The sequence below is a fragment of the Cnephaeus nilssonii genome (assembly GCF_951640355.1).
Source record: "Cnephaeus nilssonii genome assembly, chromosome: 8".
Classification (NCBI taxonomy): domain Eukaryota; kingdom Metazoa; phylum Chordata; class Mammalia; order Chiroptera; family Vespertilionidae; genus Cnephaeus; species Cnephaeus nilssonii.
Window position 1 is genome coordinate 65,396,211 of NC_137079.1, and position 14,208 is coordinate 65,410,418.

Below are 14,208 nucleotides of genomic sequence, written 5' to 3' on the forward strand. Positions count from 1 at the left end.
GCTGGCTCCCAACTGCTCGCCTGCCTGCCTTCCTGATTGCCCCTAACCACTTCTGCCTGCCAGCCTGATCACCCCCTAACCACACTCCTGCCAGCCTGATTGATGCCTAACTGCTCTCCTGCCAGCCTTATTGCCCCTAACTGCCCTTCCCTGCAGGCCTGGTCACCTCTAACTGCCCTCCCCTGCAGGCCTGGTCCCACCCAACTTCCCTTCCCTGCAGGCCCAGTTGCCCCCAACTTCCCTCCTCTGCCGGCCTGGTCAGCCCTAACTGCCCTCCCCTGCAGGCTTGATCGTTCCCAACTGTCCTCCCTTGCAGGCCTGGTCCCTCCCAACTACCCTCCCCTGCTGGCCATATTGTGGCGGCCATCTTGTGTCCACATGTGGGCAGCCATCTTTGACCACATGGGGGCAGCCATCTTGTGTGTTGGAGTGATGGTCAATTTGCATATTACTCTTTTATTAGATAGGATAGAGGCCTGGTGTATGGGTAGGGGCCGGCTGGTTTGCCCTGAAGGGTGTCCCGGATCAGGGTGGGGGTTCTCTTGGGTCATGGGGTGGCCTGGGCGAGGCGCCTGTGGTGGTTTGCAGGCTGGCCACACCCCCTGGAGACCCAAGTGGAGGCCCTGGTTGGTACCTGGGATTTATTTATCTTCTATAATTGAAACTTTATAGCCTTGAGCAGAGGTTAGGGCCGGCCAGGGTGGGCGGGAAGCTTGGCTTCCTCCATCACTGGGGGCAACCCAAGCCTCCTGCTTGCTCCAGCATATTTCATTGCTTCTGTGGCTGCTGTCATATTTGTTGGGTTAATTTGCATACTCACTCCTGATTGGCTGGTGGGCATGGCTTGTGGGCATAGTCGAGGTATGGTCAATTTGCATGTTTTTCTTTTATTAGATAGGATTATTATTTATTAATGATTGTGTTATTTTCCATATGAACAACTGTAAACCTACTTTTGCCCTACCCAGTATTTATGATAGGATTGTTAGGAACTAATTTGCTGAAAATTACTTTTTAATTTCTTTCACCAGACATGTTTATGGCCAACACAGGAAGTATATTTGATTTATAAACAGCTTTTGCAAGAGAAAAAAAAAATGGAAAAGAGATCTCTAGAAGGTTCTTTATACTATGTCTTAAAGTGATAATAAAAAATATTGAATGGAAAACAATATCCATTCTGTTTCTTTTAGAAGGCATGCATTTTACCTATATTTATTTGTCAATATAATTAATTCTTATTACATTCTGTATACCTCTCAATAAAGGGGTAATATCATAGACATTAAGCTTTTAATTTTAACTACTGATGTCATATACACATTTCCATAAAGCATTAACAGTATTTGTGTGTTTTTTACAGATATTGGCTGATCTAGAAAACCATGCATTATTTAAGAATGATCTGGAATGTCAAAAGTTGATTCTGGAAGCAATGAAATATCATCTATTGCCAGAAAGAAGAACTTTAATGCAAAGTCCCAGAACTAAACCTAGAAAATCTACAGTCGGAACTCTGTATGCTGTAGGAGGAATGGATAACAACAAAGGTATAAAAATCTAGATCTATATGTAAAACATACCTTATGTCATACCATGACACAATTTTAACATTGCAATCTATATAATGTCAACAAACTCCCATAAACTTTGTTTTATTCATTAAAATTTAAGATTAAGGGGACAATTAGAAAACACCTCTTATTTTTAGTCTGTTGTTGCTGCCTCTGCTTCTTATGCATCTTTAAGTCCTTTAACTCTAATGCATTATGTTCAAATTTCATACGAAACAAAAAAGGGGATTTAAAGCACTTAGAAAGCACAGGCCAAATAGTTTTTGGACATATTTAGAACTGTATTTCCATTCTAAGTAAAGGAAATGTAATGTCGCCAGGTACTTGCTTGTTAAAAGCAATATTATGTAGAAATTTTATGCTTGTGAGACGTTCTGAATTTCACACAGAAGCCAGTCAAATAAATAAACAATTACAAATAAGTGTAAAAATGTGACAGTTATAACTTACAAATTTAATAGTTTTAATAGTTTTGGCCTGCTGACTGAGGGTCCTGGATTCAGTTCCATTCAAGGGTACATGCTGGGGTTGTGGGTTCTACCCCTAGTAGGGGGCATGCAGGAGGCAGACAATCAATGATTCTCTCTCATCATCGATGCTTCTATCTCTCTCTCCCTCTCCCTTCCTCTCTGAAATCAATAAAATATATTAAATAATAATAATGTATATAATTAGAAAACAATTTAATATCATCATTAGGGAATGATGCATTCCCATTTTAGTCCTAATGGACAGATCTTGTAGATATTAAATGCTTTTAAGTAGTTTAATTTTTTTCAAAAGTCTAACTCTTATTAACTGGGATATTGATTTCCAGTAATTATCATATTAAATGAGCATTAAAATAATAACATATAATAAGCATAAACATCACGTTTAAAGTGTAAATAATATGTTGCTGTAAGAACTACAAAAATGGCATTAATCTCACTTCTTTGTTCTCTCTCCTTCCCTGTCGTCCTGTGTCCTCCATTTCTCTCTCTTTAATATGCGCTATTACTTAAATCTTAAAATTTAAGAGAACATGTCAGAAATTTTGAAAGAAAGGTATAATGGTTTAAAACCCTCTTTTCAAAGTGCTAAAACAGGAAACATCAGGTACAAATCTGACTGAAAAGTTATTAGAAATTATATTAAATGCCAAATAAGTTTTTCAAGTTAAGAAAACAAATATTAACCTGTATCTACATTGTCCTTATGAGAGTGATAAACAGCAAATAACATGTGCCACATGACATAATTAGCCATCTCTTAGAGTAGATGTATGCAAAGTTTATTGTAACATTATAACGTTCATTTTACTTATAAAAGTAAATACCCTGATTTCCAGTGACTTCCAATAAATACATTCATTCAAAACTCTTGAGTTCATAAATGGACAACAGTTTTATACACGTTTATTAAATTTTAAGTATAAAGGAGTGGCACTGTTTTTAACCATAGCTCATGTTCAATACCATTCTGCATTAATCTCTGGTGTACAGCACAGGGCCCAATCACATACTTTGTAAAATGGAGAGGGATATTTGTTTTTAAAGAATACTGTATTCTGCAGAAAGAATACCCAGACAAAATCTATTCCATTTGTAAAGTTGCACATAACATTTTTATTAACTGTTGTTATAATTTATTTTTATTGAATTTATTGACATGACATTGGTTAATAAAATTATATAGATTTCAGGTGTATAATTCAATAATCCATTATCTGTATATTATTGTATTGTGAGCACATAACATTTTTCTTTCTTTATTGTTGATAAAGACCATTCCTCTAGTTCTGTTTTGTTTGTAAGTTTATTTTGTTCATTATATTCCTCATATAAGTGAGATCACATGGTAGTCTTTCTCTGACTGGCCCATTTTGCTTAGCAAAATGATCTCCAGGTACATCCATGCTGTCATAAAGGGTAAGAGTTCCTTGTTTTATTTTTTTTGCAGTCCAGTAGTATTCCATTGTGTAAATGTACCACTGTTTTGTTTTGTTTTTATCCACTCATCTACTTATAGGCATTAGGGCTGTTTCTAGATCTTCACTATCCTATCTAATAAAGACAGAATATGCAAATTAACCATCACTCCATGACAAAGATGGTGGCACCCACAGCCAATAAGGGAATATGAAAATTGATGTGACAAAGATGGCGGCGGCCACTCTGAGCCTCTGGACAGCATGTGCGCGCAGGCATGGAGCAGCCAGGGCGGGGGAGGATGCCTGCTAAGATGGGGGGACGGAGGGTGGAGGGAGCTACAGGAGGGTGGCAGGGCCAGAGCAAAGGCAGAAGGTGGCAGCCAGAGCAGCAAAGGCCCAGGTCCCAGGTGCCAGAGGGAAGCCAGTGCCTACAGCTAGGGGAAGGAAGGCCTATTCTTGCACAAATCTTCGTGCATCAGGCCTCTAGTTTTAATGCTGCTATGAATATATGGATGTGCATACATTCTTCCTGATTGCTCTTTTAGGGTCCTTAGTATATTTTCTCAGATGTGGGACATCTGGGTCAAAAGACAGTTCCATTTTTTAATTTTTTGAGGAAACTCCATATTGTTTTCCACAATGGCTGTATCGGTCTGCATTCCAACTAAGACTGCACCAGGGTTCCCTTTTCTCTGCATCCTCACCAGCACTTGTTTCTTGATTTATTGATGATAGCCATTCTGGCAGGTGTGAGGTGTTCTTTCATTGTAGTTCTAATTTGCATCTCTCTGATGATAAGTGGCACAGCATTTTTTCATATATCTATTTCCCATCTGTACATCTTCTTCAGAGAACTGTTTATGCAAGTCCTTTGCTCACTTTTTTATTGCATTGTTTGTTTTCCTGGTATTGACTTGTATAAGTTTTTATATATTTTGGAAATTAACCCCTTTTTTAAAGTATCACTGACAAATATACTTTTGGCTCCCCTTTCATTTTGTTGATTATTTCTTTTGCAGTGCAGAAGCTTTTTAGTTTCATGTAGTCCCATGTGTTTATTTTTTCCTTTGTTTCCTTTGCCCTAGGAGATATATCAGCAAAATATTGTTATGAGAGAAGTCTGAGATTTTATTGTCTATGTTTTCTTCTAGGATTTTTATGGTTTCACAACTTATTTTTAAGTCTACTGTCTATTTTGAGTTCATTCTTGTGTGTGATGTAATTTGGTGGTCTAGTTTCATTTTCTTTTTATGTACCTGTCCAATTTTCTCAGCATTATTTATTGAAGAGACTATCTTTACTACATTGTATGTTCTTGCCTCCTTTATCAAATATTAATGGAGCATAGAGATGTGGGTTGATTTCTGGACTCTTGGTTCTATTCCATTGACCCATTTGCCTGTTCTTATATGCCAGTACCACTGGTTTGATTATAATGGCCATGCAGTATAGTTTGACATCTGGTATTGTGATACCTCCAACTTTTTTAATCTTTCTCAAGATTGCTGAGGCTATTAGGGGTCTTTTTTTCCCCATATATATTTTTGGAATATTTGTCCTATATCTATGAAATAAGTTATTGGGTTTTTTTAAATATATTTTAAATATATTTTTATTGATTTCAGAAAGGAAGGGAGAGGGAGAGAAAGATAGAAACATCAGTGATGAGAGAGAATCATTGATTAGCTGCCTCCTGCACACCCCCTACTGGGGATCAAGTCCATAACCTGGGCATGTGCCCTGACCGGGCATCGAACCGTGACCTCCTGGTTCATAGGTTGATTCTCAACCACTGAGCCATGCCAACCTTGCTGTTACTGGTATTTTGTTGAATCTATAGACTGCTTGGGGCAGTATGGGCATTTTAATGATGTTAATTCTCCCAATCCATGAACATATGTGCTTCCACTTTCTTGTATCATCATCTACTTCTTTCTTTAATGTCCTATAGTTTTACTACTATAGATCTTTTACCACCTTCTTTAACTTTATTCCTAGGTACCTTATTTTATGTTGCTGTTGCAAAGTAAATGGGATTGTTTTCTTAGTTTCTCCTTTTGATATTTAATTATGGATGTATAAAAATACCACCAATTTCTGGGTATTAATTTTGTATCCTGAATTCACTTGTTAGATCTAGTAGTTGTTTAGTGGAGTCTTTAGTGTTTTCTATATACAATATCATGTCATCTGTGAGTGGTGACAACTTTACTTCCTCCTTTCCAATTTGGATGTCTTTTATTTCTTCCTCTTGTCTGATCACAGTGCTTAGGACTTCCAGTACTGTGTTGAATAAGAGTTGTGAAAGGAGACATCTGTCTTGTTCCTGATCCTAAGGGAATCGCTTGTAGTTTTTGCTCATTGAGCATGATGTTTGCTGAGAAATGATTCCTCTATTCCTACTTTGTTGAGAGTGTTTATCAAAAATGGGTGCTGAGTTTTATCAAATGCTTTTTCTGAGTCTATTGAAATGCAAATGTAATTTTAATCTTTCAATGTGATGTATCACATTTATTGGTTTTTGAATATTGTGCCAACCTTGCATCTCCGACATAAATCCCACTTGGTCATGGTGTATGATTTTTTTTTTAATATATTGCTCGGTCTAATTTGCTAATATTTTGTTGAGAAATTTAACATCTATGTTCATCAGGGATATTGGCTTATAATTTTCTTTCTTTGTTGTGTCTTTATCTGGTTTTGGAACTAAAATATTTAGGATAATGCTGGCCTCCTAAAAAAAGCTTGGAAGTGTTCCTTCTTCTTGAATTTTTTGGAGTATACACATTACATTTAAATAAATAAATAATCAAACACATTGGTTGAATTTCATCAGCTTCTGGCTAGGACTGAAAAATAAACAATAAATTAATGTTAGTACAAAAATCACTATACTATTCAAGAACAAAAGCATGTGACTAATTTGAATTTTAAACATGGTGAATTAATACAATTACTAGAACATAAAAGAATATGAGCTATGGAGTCTAATTAGTTAAGCTGTTTGCCAGAATTTGAATTTCCTTAATCTTACACAGTAGTCTTTTGAGATTAAAGAAATTATTTAAAAATGAATGTTTGTAAGAATTATAAATGTGTTTCATTTTGGCATTAAATAAAACTAAGTTTATTTATTAATACACTTAACCAGTAAGGTAGAGGCTTAAAATAATGTTATAATACAAGGAGTTTAAAAAGATTTCCTGATTGAATCAGAAATAAAACAAAAGTAAATTCTTTGAAGAAAGCTTTAAGAATTTTTATCATATCCTCAGCCCGATAAGAATTGGATATTAAATATATTTTATAAACTTAAATAAAAAATGTAACACTTAATATCAAACCTCAGAAAACCTTTATTTGTTTTTCTTTTGGTGAAGCAGAAGCATATAGAACCCCAATTTCTCAGGGTATTTAAAGAGTAACTAGGGCATTTTCAAGGTAATCCCATGTATTTCCATCGTGCTTTTACTGCTTAAGTGTATTTTCCACACCTTATTAACTTGTGTTTTCCTTAAATAAGTATTAGTATTTTATCTTGAAATTGTTTTCTCTTTTCTTGAAAGGTATTGAGGCAAAGGAAAGGAATCAAAATGTAAAAAAAAAAAAAAAAAAAAAAAAAAAAAAAAAAAAAAAAAAAAAAACTAAAAGAAAAAGAAAGAAAAAAATGTAGCAAACAATAAAATTGGAATTAATTTTTCATGACTAATTTAAAGAACAATATAATACAATACAAAACCATATGGTATATAATATGTGGTGTGAGTTTTTGAAATTACCTGTTTATATTATGCCTTAGAAAGGTCTATGTAAACATGCCTTGCTTTCTTCTTTAGCTTGGTGAAAACTGGGATCCAAATGCTATTTCATGGGACTGATACATTATGGGCACAATTTTCTGTAGATATTATGAAAATTCAGAACACTGTCCTTTCCTCTGCTTTCTTTATATTCACACTAGAGGCCCGGTGCACAAAATTTGTGCACTTAGGAGGTTCCCTCAGCCCGGCCTGTGACCTCTCACAGTCTAGGAGCCCTCAGGGGATGTCTGACTGACGGCTTAGGCCCACTTCCCCTGGGGAGTGCACTGACCAGCAGGGGGAAGCTCCTGCGTTGACCATCTGCCCCCTGGTGATCAGTGCACAGCATAGCAACCGGTCATTCCACTGTTCAGTCGATTTACATATTAGCCTTTTATTATATAGAATACCTATGCATTCAACAATTATGCACATTTTTTTGTGTCAGACTCTATGCTAAGAACTTGTGACCATGGTGAACATTATGCATATGAACCCTGTCCCAGAGATGCCAAGTTAATCTGTGAAAACAAATAGTAAGGCAAATATTTATGAGTAACATTAGTGTTATCAGAAGGGAATTTCAAGTGCAATCAGTACAATGTTTGGAGCCATCCCAGTCTAGTGAAGAAAAATAAGGGAGTGCGAGGGAAATATTTGATGCTGCCTTTTTTTTTTTTTCCTAGCTGAAATCTAAAGAATTACTAGGCATTAGTTTAGCACATTATTGAAATGTCAGAGTGGTTATGGTGGTAAATTCCAGACTAGAGGTACAGCAAATGTGAAGTTTTATAGTTGAAGGAATATGACATCTTCAAAAATGGAGAGCAATTGTCATGCTGGAATACAGCCAGTGGGGAAATGAAAGCATGTGAGTGGAGGAAAGATACAAGCAGACTTCAGGGGAAGGCTTAACCGGGTTGATTCTGATTTGAACTCTAGAGGTCTTCGAAAGCAGGTGACGTTCCTAGTGGAGAAAGCAGGCTTTAAAATCAGAAAAATGCCTATTCAAATCTAGGAGTGTCACTTTAAATTCTAGTACACTTTATCCTTTCTCAGTATTATATTCTATTCCTGTAAAATTTATGATAATTAAATGAGGTAGAGTATGTAAAGAGACTAAACTATTATAAGTCATTCTAACATGTTTGATATCAAAGAGACTACAGGAGAACTCTGTAGCAACCTGTGGCTGAATTTCCTAATCACAATATGGAATAAGGTGAAGCGATCTAGGAACTTTGGAGGCATGAGATTATAAGGGTTTCTACAAAATATAGTGAGGTGACACAGGAGAGAAAATAAGACAATAAGATATTCATATAAATGGTACTTATATAAATTATCACCATGTTGCATAAGGAAAAATTTTTATACCAATATAAACAACATTGGAGAAAATTGTCTACCTCTAAAGCATAAGCATGAATAAATAATGGTGCCATATACTTGCAATCTTACTAACTATAATTCTATTGGATTAAAATCATTTTTAGGGGCTCACATGTTGAGTAGAAAATGTACCTTTCTGATAATTTTGCTAATATTGTTTTTTTTCTCCCAAGTTAGTAAAAAAAACAGATTTTTTAAAGATATGTGCTTTAATAATTGAAATATATCAATTATGAAATTGGATTATAATTGTAGCCTTTCTACTGTCCATTTCTAAGCATTTCTAGGGGTCCCAGATTATCAACTCACTCTTTTGTTGAGTACCTACTAATTTCCAGTCAGTGTTCTTGGTTCTGGTAAACTAAACAGCATAAGTTCCTGGCCTGTTGTAGCTTAAATTATCTTTAGGAGACTATAAACAAGCACACAAGCTATTATAGTTAATGTGATGATGAATTATAGTGAAATATAATATAAAGAAAGGGTAATGGAGAGTCAGGATGAGGGGACAGTGTTGCTATTTATAAAGGTTGACTGCAAAAGGCCACTCTGATAAGTGAAATCTATACTAATAAAAGGGTAATATGCTAATTATACTGGGAGACCTTCCAGACAAATCCACGGTGGCAGGGCCAAGGCATAGGAAGTTAGGGGTGATCAGGCCAGGAGGGGAGGGCAGTTGGGGGTGATCAGGCCAGTGGGAGGGTGGCAGTAGGGGGTGAGCAGGCTGGGAGGGGGAGCCAGTTGGGGGCAAGCAGGCTGGTGGAGGGTGCAGTTGGAGGAGAGAAAGCTGGCAGGGGGGGCAGTTGGGTGTGAGCAAGCTGGTGGAGGGACAGTTAGGGGCAAGCAGACTGTTGGGGGGGCAGTTAGGGGCTATCAGGCCAGCACAGGGGGCAGCTGGGGGCAATCAGGCCTGCAGGTAGGGCAGTTAGGGGTGAGTAGACTGGCAGGGGGGGCAATTGGAGGCAATCAGGCCAGCAAGGGGGGGCAGTTGGGGGCGAGAAGGCCAGCAGGCAGAGTGGTTAGGGGCAATCAGGCAGGCAGGCAGGTGAACGGTTAGGAGCTATCAGTTCCGGATTGTGAGAGGGAAGTCCGACTGCCGGTTTAGGGCCTAAACTGGCAGTCGGACATCCCCCCAAGGGGTCCCAGATTGGAGAGGGTGCAGGCCAGGCTGAGGAGCACCCCCCATGCATGAATTTCGTGCACCAGGCCACTGGTATTATATATAAATTTCTATGTGGAAATCCAACCTGTTTCTTTCTAAAATGAAGACTTCTCGACATTATTATGACCAATAAACATCTTTAAAGTGCCATTTTCTCTGAATATTTATATTTTATTGATATTTAAGAATAAGGGTTGGCAAACTAGCCCACAGGCCAAATCTAGCCCACCGTCTGTTTTTTATGGCTTTGGTTTTTATATTAAATTAGTTGAAAAACATCAAAGAAAGAATAATATTTCATGATGCATTTAGTGAACATTTGCATTTCATAACATTCAAATTTTAGTGGCCATAAAGTTTTAATTGAGACCAGTTCATTTGTTTACCCATTGTTTATGGTTGCTTCCCCGTATAATGACCACATGGTTGCAACAAAGAGTCCCATAAGAAGACACTTTCTGGCCCTTTACAGGAACCATTTTCAAACCACTGTTACAGTAAAAATAGACCTCTCTACCATATTTCTAGAAACTCCTGCTGCCAAATGTGACATTCCCTTGACTCAACTCTAATTTACTGTCAGCTAGAGTAGGCAGTTTCTGTGCATGTTTATAATGTCCCATCATAAGCAACCTCCTGCGCTACCTGCTTGTCTGCCTAAGAGCATTTCTTGAGGTATTGAGAGAGAGCTCAGACTGTGAGTGGAGAAAAGATACAAGTAGACTTCAGTGGAGGGCTTAACAGGGTTCTGATTTCTTTTGTGTAAAAAGCCCAGTTCTTTAAGTAGAGGATGGGGTTATTTAAAGCTCCTGAGGCAATCTCCAACCTTCTGGTATAGAAGTCTGAGATTCCATTGTAATTTTAATTCCAGCATTATAACTTTTTCTTTTTATACTTCACTTATCTCTTTGTTGGCCAATTCTCACTTTAATTATCCATTTTATTTTGTAAAATGACTCCTATCACTAGAAGACTAAAAGGCAACACAATAGCCTGTGCATGAACCCAATAACAGAAGTGCAATAATTAATCACCTTTCTGACTTTGAGAGAAGTGACATGATTGGCCACTGATTATGATGTGCATCTGTTATTTGAGTAGTGATTTGTGGGCTGAAGAGCTAACAGCAAAGTTTGTGCTTTATGCAAATTACTCGCAGTTACTATACAGGGGTGGGCAAAAGTAGGTGTATAGTTGTAATACAAATAAATAATACAAGAATTAATAAACAATAACAAGAATAAACTTTGTGTTTCACATATTCACAACTATATACCTACTTTGCCAACCCCTGTATTATAGTAACTGAAATTTGTTGGGGGACTGGTGGTATTTAACCAAATCATGGTAACTGAAATTTATAGATATCAGAAACATGCAATCCAGGGCTGTCTGTATTTGAGGAGATATTGTAGAATTATGCTGTTTGATACAGAGACATAGGGCTAGAATATTAGGGTATAATGCTGATAGCAACTGCAAAGTCCTTCTTCTAGGTACAAGCCTGTGAAAAAGCAGCCCTCCTCTGTTTGGCTGAAGGAGAATCAAGATTCTACGAGGCATTGCTTTCTTCTTGACAGGAAGCAGCCACTGTGCGCTTCCTACATCCAGTGTGGCAGCAGGCAAGCACAGGGTCTCTGGCTGGGACTAAGGCATTTACGAAATCATTTAGTTAAAAAAAGTAAAAAGATTCAGCAAAGAGTTAAAAGCCGAAAATGTTTCGAATTGGTATTCTTTTAATGCACAGGAGAGAAAAACCCCAAGAAAATAGCACTATCGCATTGTTCCGTTTATCATCTTATGGGACAGAGATGTGAACACTAAATGGAGCCCAGTTAAAGATACACCAAGTAGGCGGATGGCATTTCAAGGTCACAGTGGCAGTGACTCTTCTCTTCGATAGTAATTGATTGAGTGGACAAGAGAAGAATTAAACTGCCTTTTATTTCTGTGTATTTGCATTGTCTCCTTGTTGACAGCCTAGTCGCAGCCACAGGTCAGTTATTGATTTTCACTAAGACTGGTGTCTGATGAGACAGCCCTACCTCCTTCACATGAATGCAAAACAAATTTTATTAATATAGCTAATACTGAGGCTATTGATAATTAAAAAAACAAAAAGACCAGAAAAGCTTCAATTCTTAACTATAAAATAGAAACTTTTTTCTTGAGATTTTTTTTTATCGAATCTTTTATTATAGAGCCTATATCGTGGTAATATAATTCATGTGTACTTCAGATTTTCACATATCTAAAATTTAAAAATTATCTAGCCTAGGGATAAACTCCTGATATATTTCTCTTCTTATTCAAAGGACTTTTCCAGATCATTTTATCCTGAATTTGCCTCCTTACTCTGCATTATTATCAGTATTGTTGAAAGGCAAAAATGGAAAGTGAAATAAAGAGGTAGAATTAACCATCTTGACCTGATTTTTACTTCCTTGGCTTGAACTGGACAAGCTATTCTATCAAGAACTTTTAAAGAAAAGCTTTTCATACTGCAGTTATACAACTGAGTAGTTTTTAAAGCATTTAACTCAATAGTAATCACCATGTGGCTTAAGAAAATGATTCACTTAGAATTCCCTGTCAGAAAAAACCCCTGAACATTTGCAATTAGGTGGGGGAAATAACTTAAAAATACTGTGCGGATTTTTCTGAAGAAAAGCAATACAATAAAAGAAAGCGTATTTTTTCATCTTTGCCCTTTGGAATGTCTGCCTCAGTAACTCTGTCCAGTCACTTTGGTTCCACTTCAGTACTTTATTTTTGAACTTGAAGTGTATCATTAGAGATTACCAGTTCAAGGTCATCAGTTTGCACAGAGCCCTAGAAACAACTGAAAACCATGAATTACATCATGTCAGCCTGAGCCCGGTTAGTTTTTCAGAGACAGAGAATTGCTTTATGGAAAAGATGTCTCCTTACTGGGCTGCTAAGCGATATTCTGGGGAAGAACCATACTTCCCCAAGGATCTCAGGGAAAAACTAAATAAAGTTGAAGTATCTATTTATTTTAAAATGTTTAGAATCAGGAAAAAAAATATGCTCATTTGTTAAGTTAAATTTCAGTTGTTTATATTGTTCCCAGTGAGTCAGCAGACAAGAAAGTTTCAGATCCGGGAAGTCATGACTTCATTGAAAAGTGAAAAAAGGCTCTCTCAGGTGAAAAGTGAATGATCTATCTCTATGGGCAAAGTTTTCTTTCGTAGCCTCAGCTTCACTAGAAAGAGACAAAGCTTAGTGACTATCTAGGCTGTTACTATTTCTGATGTCTCTTTTGAGGGTAAATCAAAGTTAAAATTGTAGGTCAAATTTCTCAAAATTTAGTCTATCGATACTTTAGTTTACTTTTTCGTAGTCAGAGAATTGGGCCAAGTCACTATACATTCTGTAGGTCTTTCAATGAATGTGGATTGAATAATAAATTTGTGTGTTGTAATAAAATGACCACTATATTTATAAGTCCTTGAGTACTTAGTACATTATTTTTAAATCGATCTCCCTGTGAATATATAGTAATGGAATTACTTCAGACCCACAGGGGAATAAGCCGTGTGTGTTTGTGCATATGTTTCATGCATTCCCGATCTTAATCCTCCAGTGTGTGGCTCTTCTCTGGCAATGAAAGAGACTCCTCAGGGCTAGCTTAAATTACTGCTATTTTAGAGCCTCACAGAAAATAAGAAATAAAAGATTTAAAGATAAGTAGAAGTCATTATACTTTTACCTAATGTGTTACTAATTTAAGCGTTCACTTTGAAATGAATAAATATCAGTAGATCCCAGAGAGACTTCAATTAATATATCTTGGTAAGGGTGGGTGCTGGTTTATGAAAAAGGCAAAAGTATATTTTCCAAGAGTTTATAGTTTACTTTAAGTGGAGAACTCTTGTTCTTTTACTACACTTATGAAGAGACATTTTAATGACTGTATTTCTGCAGTACAGTCAGTAGTACTAGAACTAGAACCCAAATATTATTATAGGCATTTAATCTTTTATTCACCAGTGCCAATATTTTTAATGAAGGCTAGAAAAATTCTAATATAATTATGTGGAAAGTGTTTGCTGGCCCAGAATGAGGGTTCATCCCGCTGATGTTCATGCTGGTAGCCAGGAGCCACCTGGAAGCTGCTTTTATATCGTTTCTTCCTTGAGGAGCATCTAGGGATGAGTGCCTGAGGCTGTCTTCCAGGAGGTTGGTGGTGCTGTCAGGATCATGCCTATGGCGTCGGTCTGTTGGTGCCTGGCCTGTTCTCTGGAGATTGGACCTGCAGGAGGAATATTGAGGGATTGAGTGGCTGCCGCCAGTCTGGTGGGCCGCTGAGATGGGTCAGTCAGCTGAGCGGCACTCTCACTG

General features: G+C 37.1%; 1 protein-coding gene across 2 annotated transcripts in view; it reads left to right on the plus strand.

The window, feature by feature from the left end:
- The window catches only part of KLHL1 (kelch like family member 1), a gene marked incomplete at both ends in the record, with an annotated part of 354,832 nt that overhangs the window by 264,078 nt on the left and 76,546 nt on the right, over positions 1-14,208 (plus strand). For both annotated transcript variants that reach the window (XM_079778802.1, XM_079778803.1), the window contains one exon: positions 1,364-1,550. In XM_079778802.1, the coding sequence (XP_079634928.1) occupies positions 1,364-1,550 (187 nt within the window). The remainder of the gene's footprint in view (positions 1-1,363; positions 1,551-14,208) is intronic.